The sequence below is a fragment of the Solanum pennellii genome, chromosome 2 (assembly GCF_001406875.1).
Source record: "Solanum pennellii chromosome 2, SPENNV200".
Classification (NCBI taxonomy): domain Eukaryota; kingdom Viridiplantae; phylum Streptophyta; class Magnoliopsida; order Solanales; family Solanaceae; genus Solanum; species Solanum pennellii.
The window spans coordinates 49,881,647-49,901,213 of NC_028638.1; the positions used below are offsets into that span (position 1 = coordinate 49,881,647).

The window sequence follows — 19,567 nt, forward strand, 5'->3', positions numbered from 1 at the left end:
CATGATGTTACAATTAGTGGGACTTGTTAAAGATATAATTATCTAAATAAAAGTACGATTTTTTTGGTAACTCCAAAAAAAAAAAAGTGATCAGTAAACGCTATATTTTACATAATGCATCATGACCTAAAGATTTCTTGTCTTGACTTCATTTGATGTCAGTTTACTGAAAAATTTAAAGATTGGTTTGTGGTGTCATGTAGAAGGAGGAAAGTAAAATGAAACAGTAAAAAGAATGGAATAAGCAATGAAAACAACCTTAATGGATGTCCAATTCATTTGGATCTACAACTTCCTAAGTATCTTTCTAATGGATTCTTGGAACTTGCAAGTGGTCTTAGTAATCATCTTTTTTTATCTCAAAAATTTAAATATCTTCTACACTTTTCATGTCATCAAAAATAGATATTTTCAGATATTTTTTCTTCATTTATTCCCTCATGTATTATATGGTGTTTTTAGCTTTTACTTCCTCTGTTTTTTTTTCTTTCTAATTGTATTAAAAGTAATTATAGTTATTAAGTTTTAAATAATTAAGAGATCATTTATCTTTTTTTGTGTATCTATTTTATTTTTGTTATTTCCTTCATTTTCATTTACTTGTCAAATATTTCTTAATTTGATAGTTCTTTTAACTTGTTATTTTTGACAAATCAAGAAAAGACTTATCTTTTTCCTATTAAAATCTCAATTTATTGATATTGAGTTAATGTCTTTAAAAAATATAGAAAGTAAATATATTTGAAACCTATCAATTAATATCGATAAAATAATAAATTCCCTATACAATTTTTTTTTAAAAAATAGATGTGTCATGTTAAATTTTTTATACATTTTCCACAACATTTGATTTAATATATTTGAAAGGTAATATAGTACTGTTACTCATATTATTTATTGTATTTAAAGTGTGTACTAAATCAAACACTCTAATGGATAACTAGTACTATTAAACACATAAAGTACATTTTGTCAAAAACAAATATCTTTTTCCATAATTAAAAACATATTACTAATATTTTTTCCCCAATGTATCCTTTAAATAATTTTTTTACATAATAAATAAGAACTACTCTCTTTTTACATTTTTATTTAACACATTCCTTTGAAAGTAGTAATTAATAAAATGATAAGTTTTTTATATCTCGCTTTGGATATAATAAATTAAATATTTTGAAATTTGCATTGAAAATGATTATAATTTATAATAATGATAACTCAGTAACTAAATGACAAATTATTAAATTAATTTTTCAAATTAAACAAGTAAGAATGGATATTTATTCTTACTACAATGAATAAATAAAATTGAACAATGAGAGTATTAATTAAGAAAAATTTAATAAAAAACACCTCTTATCTTCTGAAAATAAGTAAATATTTAAAAATGTGCTCAAGCAAAAACACCATATAATATGAATCAGATAGAGTCCTTTTGTAAAGCAAAATATCCAACTCCTACTTGTCAATAAAAAAATATATTACTTTCATATAAACTTAGGAGTTAATCATAATTAAATAACATGTAATCATGATTTTTTATGTGGAAGATTGAAGTTTATCTTTTTTACTTTTCCTTGTCATGAAAACAGATATTTGTAGCCACTTTTATTAGATAAAATAAAGTTTAGATATTGTCTTGATTTACCTAATTATCTACTAACCCTACTTGTCCTGTTAGGGTTGGACATTCGGTGATTTGAAAAGTTTGGTTTGATTTATCAAAGTTTTTATTTTGTAAAAATAAAATTTGAAATTAGTTTGGTTTGATTTATTTCGATTAGAATTGAAAATTTTTCATAGTAATAACACTTTTTACATGAAAATATTTTCATTTGATGCTTATATTTGAGTAGTTTACATTCTTAATTTGATTTTTATAAAGTTATTTAATTTAATATAAACACCGTATATGAATTACTATTTCTGTTTGATTCATTTAAAAAAGAACGATATATTTTTATATTTAAGTAATAATTTAATTTTAAAACACACATTTTATTACGAGGGAAATAATTTATAATGACACAAATATATATTCCTTATTTTGAATAGAAATTTTAAAAATCTTTTTTTTAAACTCTATATCTAATTAAAATAATTGATATAAAATAAAACGGAGGAAGTAACAGATATTTACCATCCCCTTTTCCTACACAAGTTGATGGGGATTGAGTATTCACCTTCCATTTGTTTTTAACCCAATGATATGGGGTTTTGGTTATAGTGCTGGTTTTTTAAATTTTTTTTTCTCTATCCATTTTAGTAATAATTGGGTTATGTAACTTTTTGCCAGCATTGATTCAACAAGTTTCCCCCCTCAGTGTCACTATCAAATCGGATAATACGGTGTAATGAACAAGATTGTTATTTAAATATTTAGATTTTGAATTTTGAGTACAAAAAAAAATTATAAATAAAAAATATTTTTCATAAATAAATTATAAATAACATAAATTTAAATTAATTAAATTTTAATAGAAATATCAAACTCGAAAATAAATAATGCGCACTACTTCTCTTTTCAAGCTTTTTCCCTCTCTTTTGTTTTTATCTTTAATCCCCTTTCACACCATCAACCAAAATAAACTGTGGTGTGTTTTTCAATAATTTCTTTTTTCATATTTCGAGCTTAAGTTTAATATTTATAATTAAAAGTGGAATAGTTACTATCACTGCATAACAATCTATATATATTTAATGTCTTAAATTATCATATATATGTCGATAATTAAACATTATGATTTATGTTGATTAATTTTTTTAAAATGATTTATTTACTTTTTGATATTATTATTATTTTTTAATAAATAAATAAACTATTTGACTATGTGATTATCACTTGTATTGAAATGACCTACTTTAGTTGCAATCAAACATGATGTTAGAAAATTGCACAACAATCATGTTATATAGAGCGAACTATTCATATTGTTGTGTTGCTCCAATCTTAGGAGGACATTTGAAAGCATTATAGTAATTAATAACTACACAACTATGTCACTACAATAAAAACAATAAGCCTATTGATTTGTGTTACATTTTTGGAGCCCATTTGAAAAAAAGAACTTTTTAGCCTGGCCTGAATAAGTCTGTTGATTTGTGGGGCTTGGGAAATATCGATAGGGTCGGTCCGTGGGTCAATAAAAATTAAGTAAAAATATAATATAATATTAAAATTTAAAATTAAAGAGAGTTCAAACTCAAAACAATTAGGTTATTATTTCTATTTAGATATTTATACTTTTACTTGAAAAAAAACCCATAATAAATATTATAAAGATAATTTTATTTGTGGATTTGATTAAAAAGTAGCAACATTAACATCATGTAATATTGTTTTGTCGATATTAATGATAATGTTTTTTAATTATAATATATAATTTAATTCAATAATTTTAAATAATATAATTTTAAAAAAAGTGAGCTGTCCCGGCAACCCTGTAGCCCACGTACTTGTGGGTTGGGCCGACCGTATTTTGACCCACACCAAAGATCGGCTAGCCCGATCTGACCCGTAAAATGTCGAAACTTGTATGGGTTAGCCCGAATGAGATAAACTAATCCATATTGACAACTCTAGCACAATAAGCTCATCAAAAATTAGGTTGATATGCAGTTCAAAATGACCCATAAGAAATTTTGTTAAATCGTAGCTAAGTATTAATTTGAATATCGTGGCACATTATAATACCTATTAAGTGGCGATGCTTTTATTTACGGCCAACATTAGCCAAACCTTTCTAAGAAAAGAATGGTAGTTATTAGTCAAAGGTACTTAGCATATATATATTAGTAGGCCAAAATTACTAATTTAAGTATAAATCGTTTCTTAAAAAGGCACTTAGGTTATATTCATCTCCCCTTTCCCATCACATATTAATTTCTTTTATAACATTATTTTTGTAAAAGAGAGCTTTAGTCTTTTTGTGGCTATAGAATCACTAGTTTGGGTAGAATAAAGAAATGTTAATTTGTGTCCACTCTTCATATCTATTTATTATTACTTTTCTCTTTTGGAGATGTTCCTCTTTTTTAGGAGGAAATTGGAAATTGCTTTCAAAGTATTGTTGCATGGATGATATCATATGCAAATCCAAATCTAAGATCTTTGAGTCAATATGTGATTTTTTGATGTAGAATGAGTGTAATATGACTTTCTTTTATTACTATTATGTAGTATGTGTTATAGATAATTCGAGACTTCGAGTCAAAGAGTTATTACATTATTTATGATTTCTTATACTGTATAGATAATTCGAGACTTCAAGTCAAATTGTTTTTACATTTTTTTTCTTCATAAATTCAGTGCTCAGTCAAAAAGTATAGAAAAAGTGATTTCTTTTTCACTGTTTGGGCCGTAAGTGCAACATCAGGATAATATATGGTTGTTTAATTAGTTGTAAAAGCAAGTGTAAAGTCTGTTTTTATAGTTTGGTCCTCCTTTTATTTTTTCTACCACAACTTGCCCAAAAAGTATCTTTTGATCTATAATACTACAATTCATTTGTGAACGATAAAGAAATAATGAACAATTCATTTTTTAAATCAATTTAATTATTTAATTTTTAAGATTATTTTTAAAATATTTTTTTTAATTTTGTTCTTCATTAGTTAGAATTGAAATTAATTATGAATCAATCATAAATTTGCCAATACTCTCTTCGTCCACAATTGTTTGTCAGGTCACTCACTCTCTTCAAGGAAAATTTAATACAAGATGTAATTTGATTAATATAACTCTACTATATCAAGAATATTAAAATCTACATAACTTTTTAAATTGAACAAAATGGAATAATTATTAAGGACATAATTAGTGACTAATTATTTCTTGATTGTTTAAATCAATAATTAATCTTGAACATCTATTTTTAATATATATGCCAAATAATTATGGACAGAGAAAGTAATTAACAAGGATAAAAAAAAGGTTATGCCTAATTTATATCTTAATTTTCTTTTCTTAAAAGATGTGAAATATCTCAACAATTTAATTAATATGTACCGAAGGAAGTAATAGAAGAATCTGTCCAAAAATATACGTGAGGGACTATGCTAAACTTATCTCAAAGTACAGGGACCATTTTGTCATTTTTTTCTCTTACAATAACTACCATATCCACATTTAAGTGATTCAACTAGAGGCTACAATTTAGCACTAATACTATGCTTTTGAAGTCTATTATTTTTTTTTAAAAAAAAAAAAATTATATAACATCGTTCAAATTTCGAAGGTAAAATTTCTTGATTTTGATAATGAATTCGGACATATAATAACTGACTTGTAAACAAATTTCAGAATTACATTACTAATTTGCCTTCCTCCCCAACAAGAAAGAAGCCAACGTTTCACATTTGTCATCTTCTACTCATTCACATCACAACCACGTTACTTCATTTTTGTTCTCTTCCACTATTTTTAGTTACTTACGAAAGTCGTAGCCAAATAAATTGAAACGAAAAAGATATTTCTTCATTACTATTTTTTGTGAATTTTGAAATGAAATTTCCATGTAATTACTTAAGTTGTTGTTAAGGCTACACCATTGATGTTATCTTTCACTAGATTAAAAGAAAATTTACACACATCATTACAACGATGTAATTTAAGATTAATTACATGTAACTTTACCCCTAACCTGCATCAACACAGTAACTGATATGTTACCACAGGTAAAACTGCACTGATAGTGTAAATTACATTTACCGTTTACACCGACTTGTCAGAGTATATAACTTAAAAAAACTAATGCCTCTTTTTTATTCTAGACCAAGAAATTATTTGAGCTAGTAGATGTACCACATGAACGAGACTCGGCCGGAGTTGTAACCGGAGCTCCGTCGGATTTACAGGAAACTGCCGGGAACTCACCGCACTTCCGGCACCGAGCAACGACGAGAATTTGACGACAAGAAGGACATGAAGAGTGTGAGCCCAGCCAAGTATCAATACACTGAAGATGAAAACTATGTCCACACTGCGGCAGCACACGGATCTCATCTCCGACGGCGTATTCCGCCAAACAAATCGCACACTCCGCCGTGAACGCCGCACCATTCGCCGTACTACTTGGATCGTAGGTGAATTTAGGCAACGATTGCAACACTTTCTTCTTCAATCCTTTATTCGCCGACGGTTGACTACCACCGTTCCCGCCGGCGCCGATTCCTCGCCGGAGCCACGCACATCTCGCGACGGCGATGAGACCTACTACACAAATCAGCGCACATAGCAACGCAGCTAGTATTACAACGAAATCAGACTCCACTGTCACCGTCGACGGTGGCTCCGCCGCCGGCGTTGAAGATGAGTTGGTGCTAAGTAGAAATCTAGAAGGACGAGTCATAATAAAAAATGAAATTGAACAATATAGAAGAAAGAGGACAATGGTGTGGTTGAGATGTCGGTAAGTGATGTGAAATATATTTGAAACTCTCTAGACATGTATATATATAGACATGTATATATAGAGATATATAAAATCTTTCTTTTTTTTCCGCGAGCTAATCCGCACTCGGTAAATTTCGTTCCAGTATAATAATACTTAAAAACTACACAAAAATTTAGAATTATGTAAAATAAACCTTGTGCGATCATCGAAAAAGAAACTTTAAATCTTAACCTTTTATTTAAAAGATTATCTGCTCAATTAACTCGATAATTTGCGTGAGTTGAATGGAAGATATTGAAGGTAAATTTCGTTCCAGTATAATAATACTTGCAAACTACACAAAAACTTAAAATTATGTTAAATAAACCTTGTGCGATCATCAAAAAAGAAACTTTAAATCTTAACCTTTTATTAAAAGATCATCTGTTTAATTAACTCGATAATTTGTGTGACTCGAATGGAAGGTATTGAAGGTAACACATGTGGTGTACAGTACAAATAATTGTAGAGGTCCCTACTATTCTTTTAAGTACAATATTAATTAAATATTTGTACAAAGGTATCATAAGCAGACACGTTTCATTTTATTTAAATGATAAAATGAAAATAATTAATGGTTTAGAATAATAATTTTAAATGATAAAATGAAAATAATAAGCGGTTTAGAATAATAATGGTGGGGTTAATCTTGGTTAGCATCTTTTTGATAATGTTAGACTACAAGTCAAATTTCAGTAGATACAACAACAAATCTGTACGTGATTTTTTTTTTTATTTGTCTGTTTGCCCAACTATCGCAATCAATTTATTTTACGTATTGTTATATTAAGAAAAAAATTCTGACTTTTTCCAAAAAAATTGCAATTTGTATTTAGTTATATTATTTAAAATGTCTATTTTAATAGTATGTATTAGATGAATTTTTCTTTTTTAAAAATTTTTTTTAAAATAATTATAATTAATAAATTAATTAAGATACGTATAAATTAGTTTTAAGAAACAAAAACATGTGAAGCTACCTGAATTTGTTTGTGTTGAAGGAAGTACACAAAAAATGAAATAAACTGAGGGCGACCATAGAAAACCACCATTGCTATTACACTTGTGTCCATAGAAATACTTATCACTTAATTTTAAGATATATCCTATTTTTTCTCTATTATTTTTAATATATTAAAAAAAATAATTATATTTTTCATATATTTTATTTTTAAAATTAAAAATTGTTATTCTTAATATCATATTTTAAGACTCAATATAAAATATCAATTAGTAGAAATAGTATAATAAAATGTATATATCAATAATTATTATATAATATATGTATCGAATCAATCAGTGATAAGTAAAAATAAGCGAAAGAGAAAAAAGGAACAAACTTCCAAATATTTTTGCTCTTTGGATTCCAAACTAGTCTCCATCTTCATTTTAATTATATAATGTAGAATAGTCTTGTTTGTGTTTGAATATCATTTGGGATGAATTTATGATCTGACGTATTTCGATCGTATATAAATTTAAATCTCTATTCATATATATTTAGAATTAAAGAACATACTGAAATTAGATTAAATAACACGTTTATATATTATTACTAATCAAATTTTCATTTATTTATTTAACTTAGAATTGTTGATTTTCTTTTACACCCCTACTTTTTAACTGTATAATAGTAGGCCTATGGAGTGTGGGATTAAGGATGCTAAAGTGAAACATTACTTTATGTGAAAGACAAAAGTAACATTAAAAAGTTTTGAGGATTAGATGGGCAACATGTTCGTTGTACATTTATTTTGCGTGACATTTTTTATTATAAAGTCTATTATTATCCAACAACAAGTGTCATGTCCGTACTTTATGCCTATAATTAATTATAAATTTTTTGTTTCGTCTACAATTATTTAAAGTTGGATTCGACAACTTATATAAATGATTATGTTAGCCATAATTTTGTTTAACCTAAAACTAGAGTGAGAATAACTATCAACTTTTAAAAAAAAGATTCCCCTCTTTCATCTTTAAAGGTTTTCTTTTTTAGTTTTTGTTTGATACTTATATTGAATTTAACGTATCTTTTAAAAATTTTATAATATAAACTCGAGAATTCTAATTAAGATTCGAGTAATTTTACTGCAGTTGGTCTTTTTTAAAGGATTCCTAACGCGACTTCTTGTTTCCTTTTTAAAAAATAAAATAAAATAAAGTTAGTGAGAAAGAAATGCAAACAGATAATTACTTCAATTTAATTTTGTTATAGTGGATAAGATTGATTCTCTATCCATTTTGATATTATATGAATATTTTATAATGTGTAGAGTAATTTTTTCTTTAAGCTATATACTCTTAATTTTTGAATGATTAATTTGACTTCTAAAATTTTATATCACACTCAAATATAGAAATTTTGTTTTAAAAAGTTTTTTTTTAAAAAAAAAAATATTTGAATTCACGTTGAAGAATTATATTTTCCACATTTTTGGATCAAATTATCAAGAACGGAGATATTTTTAGACTAAACTATTATTTGATGACATTTATAGTCAATTTCATATAGTACAAGAGCATTTTTTATCGTACTCTGAAAAAAGATTCAGATTTTTTCTTTGATATTTGGAAAGGGAAAAGGGTCTGATATACCCCTCAACTTTGTCATTTAGAGCTGATATACCCCTTGTTATGAAAGTAGCTCATATATACCCCTACTTGTAAACAAATGGCTCACATATACCCTTTTCCTCTAACGGAAATGAAAAAAATAATAATTTTAATCTAAATTTTTATTATTTTTTTCTAAAAAATATAATCTCATATGAGTAAATTTAATCCTCGTCAAACATATTTTTTTTGACTTTTTTTTGTTTAAATGACTAATTAATAATTATTATTTTGATAATCAAATTTATATATGTTTCACTAATATTCTTGTAAAACTTATTGTAGATGACCAAATTTTTACTTCGAATACGAAATTAAATTACAATACACACAAAACAAATATTTTAATTTTTTATTCTTTAAACTAAGGAATGAAAGAAAAAACAAAATAAGAATAAGAAATTCAAATAATTATAATAAAAGAAGTCAAAAAATAATTTATGTATGAAAAAAATTAAAATAAACCTTGAACTTTGATAGAAGAATCATATATACCCCTAAATAATTTTATTTTAAAATTAGAAGTAATAAATATAAATTTAAAACTAATTTTTTAACTTCCGTTAAATGAAGGGTATATGTGAGCCATTTTGTAACGGCAGGGGTATATGTGAGTCGTTTGTATAACGGTAAGGGCATATATGAGTCACCTTTATAACGAGGGGTATATCAGCTCCAAATGACAAAGTTGAGGGGTATATCAGACCCTTTTCCCATTTGGAAATGACAAATATACTTTTGAACTATCGTTATATGTAGATATCCTCCATCATACTTTTGGGACATTGGTGTCCCTATCCTACAAAAATTAGAGCATATATATACCTTTTAATTTATGCCGACAAACATACACGTGTCATAATCTTATCCATTCGTCCGACATTTATTTAGTATCGAATCAACGGATAAGATTGTGCCACGTGTCCCTATTTAGTCTTCCATTAGAGTGAAGGACATATATACTCTAATTTTTGAATGACAGAGACAATAATATCATAAAAATATAATGAACGCATACCATTTATGATAATTCAGAATATATTTATCCATTTTCCCTTGATATTTTAATAAATCGAGAATGACAACCTGGACAACAATGGTTGCATCTTCTTTGTTTGTATAGCTCATAGGCCATGCCTACTACATGTGAATTGTTTCATATTTTCTTCAAATTTTTTGTGCAAACCCATTCTGTCCCACTTGTTTTGTTTCTTGTTTTCTTAAAAACACATAAAATAACATAATTATAGAGTTTTTATGGATGAGTAGCGGAGCCACCCTGTTTAAAGTCGCTAAAATATTATATCGCGTAAATGGATAAATTTTTTTTATGTATACATAGATATTATTTGTTGAATATCATTAGCTTCTTTTCTCCATAGAGAATCAGTGATGAATCGAACTCTAGTATAAAAAATTTAAATTTTTTGACATGAAAATTAACTCAATCTCAAAAGTTAATGAAAATAACTCACATAAAATTATTCACCCTTTCAGTATGTATACCTTTATATTGATTCTTCTTTATAACATAAAAAAAGTCCTTCACCATGGGTCAGGAATCAAACGGACACAAGAAAAAAGCTTTGCCACAATTTTACTTTTATATTTCCTCCGTTTCAATTCGCACAGTAATGTTTAATTTGACATAAAGTTTTAAAAAAAAAACAAGACTTTTGAAATTTGTGATTGAAAATAAAACTTTGGACTTTTGTTCGACTATAAATCATTTCATTAAAAAGTAAAAGAGGAGTTTTAAAATTAAATTTATTTCTAATTATACGAAACTGACATTCTTTTTGAGGAATAAAAAATGGTTCATTCAATTATTAGAGGATTCAATTCCCAATTCCAACTTAAACAAACTCAAAACTATCATCATATGAATAAAAAAGACTTTCCATAATTAGAAGAAAAAAAACTAAAAGCATTTTTCCCATTCATAAAATTGTTTAGTGCTCCATGTGATTTTGCTTCAGTACCATTGCTAAAAGATCAGATGCTTGTCATCCTTTTTGCAATTCATGTTACCAACACTACTAAGCTAAAGAGAAAAAAAACAAACAAAAACTAGAGGTGGGGAATAGTGGAAAATGATTGATTCTTCTAACTCATTTACTTGCTTTTTTTTCCTTGTTGGAAAGCCAAAATACACTTTTGCATGTGACCTAGGAGATTTTTTTTTTCTCCACTTTTTTTTTATATGGAAAGTATTCGGATCAACTTGCTTGTACCTGCTATCATCAGTAGACGGAGACAAGATTTTCATCCAGGGACTCATTTATCTAATATATATAATACTATAAAAGATAAATTTGACCTTTCTATTCCGCCCCTCTGATTTTTTGACCCTAGTATTGAGTAACTCTACAAATAAAGGTTTAGGAAGATGAAAAGAATGGCGTAGTGCTTGTTACCTAGAACATTCTTTTCAAGATTTAACCTTATTAAACTTGGTAACCATCAATAAAAAAATCTTATTAAGGCAAACAATTACAGAGTAAAAATATAGTACAAGGAATTCACCTATATGTGCCAAACTGCTTATATGATATACCTAAAATGTATAAGCAAATTGATATGACTTGAGGGAAAAGGAAAAGGATAAAAAAAAAAGGTAACAAGTTGGCTACCTACTTCCTTTTCACCTTTGAGGAGCAGGCTTCACAAATGAGAAGTCATCTTCATTCCTAGTAGATTCTCCATTTTGAGGAATATGCACATGAATTTCTGTGTCATCATGATCAATATGTGTAGTTGCTATCTCTGCACGAGTCATCGGTGTTGTTGGATCATTTTCAAGGTCGGATGCTTCTTGATCACTGTAGCCCTGGAAACGCGATGAGTGACCAGTGGTTTTGTATCGATGAAGACCAGGGCCTGATGGGTGCACAGGTGAGCTCATTGCAGACCTTGGACTTGCATTACCCAGTGTTCGGGTAGGGGACCTGTCACCCCTCGCTCCTGTCCGCTTCTTCACAGCCATATGCCACTTCTTTAGTGCCTTGGAGGTTTGCTCATCAAAGATGGATTTTTTCATATGGGATCCCATCTGCAGAAAGGCCAATGCTTTATCTAACTTGAACAACAATAGATCATGCTAAAAAGGCTAGAAATTTCAGTAGTTTTATGTAGTGAGCTTACATCGTTCAACGAAGTGAGCAACAGCAAATGTCTAAGGTAATATGGCACGAAATAAAACGTAGATACAATTATGCTATTGGTTTGAGAGACGAGTCTATGATAGTACCTGAGTTATAAGGGCATAAAGTGGAAGAGTGATATAACTGCATACGAATAAGACTCCCACTCTGTGATACAATGAAAAAATTGATTTAACGAGAGCAAGCTGAAATTGTGAAGCTTAGGAACTAAGATAATGAATATTTTAAAGTGAGTTTCTGTAGCACGAAACATACCCTATAACAATTTTTGTAATGACCAGCTCAAATGCGTCGTGGAAGCAAGATTTTAGCCCATACTCATACTACAGAAAAAGTAGAATCCTCATCTCTATCATAGTTTTATGGACATTAAATAAAAAGAAAAAGAATATCTTGCAATATCAGGATTTGATCTTGATACAGGGAGAAGAATTATTACCCATATCCACAGAAAATATGTTATCTGGAATGCATTCTGCAAAGTTTGATAAGTGCAAAAAAAGATAGTTTAGCCAAGGGAATATATAGAATCAAGATATGAAAAGCAAACTACTCCATGCACCATATTTGTGATTTGTCTTATGGAAACTATAGTACTTGCAAAGTTGAGCCCAAACGACTGGTTTACAATAATACTTCATTTAAAATTCTGCAAATTGGAAATGCAAACCTGAAATAAGGCAAAATGAATGAGGTGAAGAACCAGTCGTGGTCGACCAAACCAAAAATATTTGTCTGAGGCTTGTACAAGAGGGATTCCTTGAACTACTGCATGTCTCTCTTTAATGTCAAGGGCCATCCTAGTCAAAACAGCTTGAAGCTTTGTTCCAACAGCTAAAATGATCTGAGAAGATTTCATTAATTAGAATTTCCCCATAAAGTAATTTCAGAAGATGAACAATGGAAAAGAATCTTACAATTAGAGGAATTAAGGATGCCCAGAACAATGCTTGCCACCCTGCAATGGGTCAAATAATTCAGAATATATGAAAACATGTAGTAGATGGTGACTAAAACGGAAGAACTAAACAATTTCCAGAAATGGATCAGACCACAGAACATAACTTACCGCTAACATTCAGAAGCAAGAAAAGCACAAATGATGCCCATAAAACTGGACTGCCCGAAAAAAAGAACAAGTAAAAAGCCAATCAGAGAGCAAGGATATATATGGTAATAGGCACATATGCACACATAAATATGCTGAAAAAAATTGAGAGAGAAAATAGAACATCTAGCTACCTGACACCGACAACTACCTTGAAGTCATCCTCTAATGACCTCTTGATGTACTTTTGGAAGTTAAATTTACTTCCAGGAGCCAGATGAACCTGCGAAAGGAGGAATTTTAGTTTCATGGGTAACAAAGAATTACCAAGGAAGAACAAATCACAATGAACACTCACACTTATGAAACCATTGCGCAGAGCCAAGTAGTCTGACTTACTGACAGACTTGAAAAATTGTCTGAAGAAGCATCCCTGCATGATGTAAGTTTGCGACAGTCAGTCACTTTAGCACTAGTTTGGCCTTCTGGTACAAAACTATGAATGCATATTGTATTAATTCCTCACAATGTAAAAGAAGATCGGGATCCTTGTCCAGAAACTAGTATGTGCTCGGACAAAAGATGTCTCATGAGTAAGTCTAAATCTTGAAGGATCTGCAAGACCCAAGTTAGAAACATAGTGAGAGAGTCAAAACCAAATGAGCAAATAAACAGAGAGCAAACAACAATCCAAAGTTCTGGCTTTACAGCAAGCAAATTTATACCATTTGTAAACTCGTAACTATGGGTTGAAGTCTCTTGCTCCCAACCTTTCCAGCCACGAATCTGAAGAATAAAGTTTCAGGCATTAAGCAAATGGATTAATACCATAAAAGCATCCTAAAATAGTTTATCACTCTAGACAAGTGGTCAATCCCAGTAACAATTTTGAGCCTTGGTAGCTGGTCAATTATAGCTAGGAGTATAACAGCAGCGATTTTAGGGGAAAACAGTTTGAATGATCCCAACAATTAACTGCCATAAAATTATTTGAAGTTGAACACTTCTTATCATACCAAGACCAGTTTGTCATGCAACTTAGTTTCCTAACTTGTTTGAATGTGTCAACCAAGTAAGATAGAGAAACAATCCAAAATGAAGCAGAAAGCATATAGCTTTTTGCATCCTCCCATTAATACCACCAGAGTATTGGATCACCATGAAAATTTGACTGATCTTGTGAGTTAATTGAAAATCTACTAAAAATGCAGTCAATAATTGGGACCTATAACTTTCCTGGATTACCTAAGAAGCAGTATAGATGGCAACTAAAGCATAGTAGAGGAATAACTAAATAAAGTATATTATGAATTACCTTAAGTCTTCCCAACCACATGGTAATCGCACTGTATAATACATGAAGGACTGCCAAAAAGAAAATAAGGATGTGTATTTGATGCAGTGCTTCAACAGTAACAAGAGGTACACGTCCCTGACAGGAATACTTTAGATTAGTTTGATGAAGAAAGGAAAGCTTACTGTTGATGCTAATATAAAGTACCACATAAAAGGTCCAAAATATAGCTGAAAAAGATGGGCCAGAACACAGTGCTAAGGGAATGCAAGGATGCTGCATCTGGTAGAACGACTTTACCTTCAAATATTAACTTTACATGAAAAATTTACCCAAAACCTAAGCTGACCTAACAAATTTTTGAAGCTCATAGTCTAAAGACAGTTGAAGCGCATACATGGTGCTTTTTTTGTTGGAAGCTGTAACTGAGCTATGAAGACACGATTTAGTCATCCACTCTTATTATATCCAGTGGGATTCAAACCTGTTCAATTTGATGGGATGAACAGAATTCTTAGTTTCTTCCAGAGCAAACTCTCCTTAGCTTATCTATACGCAAGATATAGATAACTCATACGAATAGCCCAAGCATTTCATCATTGAAGTGATGAACATTCAATAATGGAATGGACCATTTTGGCTATTTCAGTAACAGAAAACATTTAAAAAATCCTTTTTGATTAATGGTCTCACTGAACCCTCTCCTGACAACCTAGGGAGGTGTTGATATACAACTTCATTACAGGAGATGGAGCAGAACAATCATTTTGGATGGATCTTACATATATCAGCTAGTTAGCTCAATTCCTTCTTCCTATGTCAGACAGGATAGCCTAAGAATAAAACAGTGATGGTAAAAAGCTAAGTGTTTCCTAATCCTCATTAGGCTACACTACATGAGTCCATCACTTGGCATACACCCTAACGGAATGAAGGTGCTTTGTGTAAAGTTTCTTTTGCAGTTCCTTTTTTGTGATGACACCATGTTATTTGAAATGTCCATTCATTTGAATTGAAGAGTCGAAAATCCTAAGCCAGTTTGCAATAAATTTTAGTAGGTTTGCTCAAAATATCTCATTGTCTAGGCCAATTGATAGAAGCGAAAAAGCATTTAGGGCCTGTTTGGATTGGCTTAAAAAAAAGTAACTTTCAAGTCAAAAATAAAAAGTCAAACTGAAATGATTTTAAGTTAAAAAATAAAAAGTAGGGGGAGACCTACTTTTGATTTTTGACTTATTCTAAGTCATTTCAAACTTATTTTAAGTCATTCTTGACTTTGCCAAACACTTCTCAACTAATCTTAAGTCATTTCTGACTTATTTTAAGTTATTTTTATGCTTTTCAGGCACTTCTATAAGTCAAAAACTAACTTAAAAGTAGGTTTGACCAACTTTTAAGCCAATCCTAACACCCTCTTAGTCTTGTCTCCATATCTAATTCAAGATAGGATTAGTAAATTCACCAAGCACAACTCTCCCAGAGCCATTTTTGCTATCAGTACTCATTGATACAACTAAATACATCAGTGAAGTCTGACCCATATTGTCAAGGGCCATCTACACGTTACCTCTTTGCATTTAGGCTCTGCACCTGCCAAAATTCTACGCTCATACCATAAAAGCTTCCTACGGTGTTCCTCCTCCTTTGCTGCATCTTTGTTGTTTGCAGGGCATGGCAACATTGTATCAGCAACACTTGGGGGGATACAAATTCCAGCAATGTAATATTGACTAAATACAAGGGTTAACGAGATGAAACCGAGAATCATCAACTCTGCAAGAATTAGATGATTCAATCAAAATGGAAACACGTCACCTCTTATAAAAAAAATGATAACAAGAGGAGAAAGACAAAATCTTACCGGCCTTAACCTTCTCCAAGGCCTCAAAGAGAGCTTTTTTATGCCTGTCAGTCAACCACTGAGCAAAGATTTCATTGTGTCAGTTATTCATGTTTTCTATAGTAGTAGTCATTCAAGGAACCAACAAATGAGCTGAGATACTACATCAACTTATGCAATTAAAATAAGTTTTGAAAAGTAAAAAACTTTAAGACAACAAACTTCAATATCAGTGCAATATCGGAGCAAACTTGGTTATAAAATGCTGACCAAAAGCCAAAAAAGGGAAAAAAGAAGAACATAAAAAGAACCAAGTTATTACAATTAAATGAAAGGACGAAAATGAATCCGAAGTCAATGTTATTGATATTTTCGGCAGCACAAAGGAATAAGTTCACAAGGTACAACACAAACATTGAACTATTTTTTACTTTTATCCCTGGTTTACTGGTCAAAATTAAATAAGATGCAGAAAGAGACCTCTATCGTTTTTCATTTTAAGATAAATGCAACAACATCCAATTACAACAATCAGAAGTTATGTTGTCCAAAGAACCAATATGTGTAAAACAACTCAAAGGTGCACAAATAAACCAACCAAGTGAGATAACGGTAGTCGTAGTTCCTTCTTTCTCGATATGCAACAGAGGAAACAATAGTACTAAAGCAAATCATCCAGGATACATACATATAAAGACTAAAGCTTCTTAAAAGCAAAAGGTTTGAGAGCTAATATTACAGCAGCAGATGAAACAACAGAAACAGTAACTACCGACCCTCTAGACTGGTTTAGCTATACGAATCCTCAATATCAATGCCGCTTCATTTGAATCCACTCACTCCTTTGTTCAATCATGTAACTTTTATAACAAATTAGGGATCACTGTAAATAAACACGAGCTCAACTTGAATATCCATAGTAAAACTATGAATTATGATTACCGAGAACTCATATACATATACTCCCACAAATAGCACTTTGTTTTTTCCATTGTGCATATTCCTTATAGCTGACACAGAATAATAATCAAGATGCGTGCAAGCAGGCTCGGTCACCATCATTATATAGAGGACGCAACAAGCATCTGAGCAATCAAGAACATTTTGTAGGTTCTAGAGTTTATAGTTGGAAAAAAAACATGATATCACTTCCAATTTGGCAAGGCAAGACTTCCACAATCAAATGATGTTACAAAATAAGAAGTCAATTATCAACATAGCTGCAACTTAAAACCTTGATTTCCAAAACTAGGAAACACAAAAGAGAACTACTACAGGTCCCACTTTAATAAATGCTCTTGGCTAAGACTTGTTAATAAAGTACAAGAACAATTAAGGGTGAAAATTAACTTAAATAAAGACAAACATTTTTTCACAAAAACCAGGATATTTTCAAGAAACATCAACAACAAAATTCAAGAATTATTCTTCCTAAACGCAAAACAAGAAGGTCAACGAACAGGGTCATTAAAGAAACAAAGAAAGACTAAGTTTTTATGTCATCATACCGTTCCAAGTTTGTGCAATATCTTCTCTAAGGCAATAGAAATGAGGATAATAACTGCACAAACACCAGCCACAGCCCAAGTTGGTGTTTGATCAAGTTGCCTTGATGTACCATCACCCCCACCTGCCATTACTAACCCTCAACCCAACAAAATTTCAAACTTTATCTTGAAACACAGTATTTCAGCTTCAGATGTATCAAGAATTTCAAGAAAACAAATGGGTTCTTGTTAAAACCCTCAAAAGACTCTCAAGAATCAAGAAAATGCCAAAAAGACATACATTTTCAACTAGAACAGAGTTGTAATAAGTAGTACATAAATAATTATAGTGGTGAAAGGGAAGTTTATAGAATTGGCAGTAGTTAGGACCAGACTTGGTAGGTATAATTTCACAGATATGTATAGACAACAAGTTGGTATAATTTCTCACGTCGTTGAGGGAACAATTCACAATAGAACAAGTCCGTCCACTCTCTTATATACACAAAAATTACTATTAATTTTTGTAACGCTAAAAACTTAATGAGGGATATGCGTGTTTTCTTAAAAATGGTCTAATATGAAATTTATTTTACCGAATGGATAAGTTTTAATTAACGGTTGCTCATAAAACATTCATTTATGTCATTATTTGCTAATTAAAATAGTATTAATTTTATAAAATTGAATCTTCTTTTTTTTTTTTAATATACGATCAACTATCATTTGACAATGTTATTGATTATATTATTTTTTTATATATGTCATTTTTGTGATAATAAGTATGTATTGATGTCATTATATTTTAATCGAAATAAATATTTTTGTTCTTTCTCAAATTGAATAACACTTTTCTAAATAGTTTTCGATAACGCTTTCTAGTTTCTGCATTTTATTTATTATTTTTATCTTTAATCTTTCAAAATTTCCAGATCTATCATATTCAACATCGTTAATTTTTTTTCTATATAATTAAAAATAATTGTGTATATTAAGATCATTAGTAGTGAATAATTTACAGTTCATTTGATGTGTTCAATTGACCTCAAATATATATTCGTTAAATTTAATTTATATTTTAGATCGATCTTTTTACATTAGTATATTTATCATTTTGAAATTCTATATTTGTCTTTGTTGTTGAGGGGTCTACTTAGTCTTAAATAACATGAAATTAAACACTCCATTTGTTTAATAATACCTGTTTATTATTAACTTTGCATGTTTCTAAAATAATTATAAATAGAAGAGTAATTTTACTATATTACATTTTAAATATATAAATATAATGTCTTGTAACATGTAATAGAGAAATGATTATAATCAATAATAAATGTAATTATTTATTAATTTTATAAAATAAATAAATATTATTAAACATTTTAAAAAGGGAAAAGGGTCTGATATACCCCTCAACTTTGTCATTTAGAGCTGATATACCCCTTGCTATGAAAGTGGCTCATATATACCCCTACTTGTAAACAAATGGCTCACATATACCCTTTTCCTCTAACGGAAATGAAAAAAATAATAATTTTAATCTAAATTTTTAATATCTTTTTTCTAAAAATATAATCTCATATGAGTACATTTAATTCTCGTCAAACATATTTTTTTTGACTTTTTTTTTGTTTAAATGATTAATTTAGAATTATTATTTTGATAATCAAATTTATATATGTTT

General features: G+C 29.6%; 2 protein-coding genes across 2 annotated transcripts; both read right to left on the bottom strand.

Annotated features, from left to right (window-relative positions):
* Positions 1-5,520: 5,520 nt before the first annotated feature.
* LOC107009171 (RING-H2 finger protein ATL8-like) lies at positions 5,521-6,449 on the bottom strand. The gene has a single exon (XM_015208450.2). The coding sequence runs from the start codon at positions 6,348-6,350 to the stop codon at positions 5,769-5,771; it is 582 nt and encodes a 193-aa protein (XP_015063936.1). The 5' UTR covers positions 6,351-6,449; the 3' UTR covers positions 5,521-5,768.
* A 5,054-nt stretch (positions 6,450-11,503) lies between these two features.
* On the bottom strand, positions 11,504-18,352 carry LOC107008699 (MLO-like protein 8). Its single transcript, XM_015207837.2, has 15 exons — positions 17,905-18,352; positions 16,418-16,475; positions 16,124-16,329; positions 14,578-14,694; positions 13,988-14,048; positions 13,789-13,877; positions 13,621-13,695; positions 13,457-13,545; positions 13,284-13,333; positions 13,132-13,172; positions 12,885-13,058; positions 12,654-12,689; positions 12,470-12,537; positions 12,301-12,361; positions 11,504-12,102 (listed from the first exon to the last, which is right to left on the bottom strand). Exons 1-15 carry the CDS (start codon positions 18,031-18,033, stop codon positions 11,695-11,697), a joined length of 1,662 nt encoding a protein of 553 aa, XP_015063323.1. The 5' UTR covers positions 18,034-18,352; the 3' UTR covers positions 11,504-11,694.
* Positions 18,353-19,567: the final 1,215 nt, after the last annotated feature.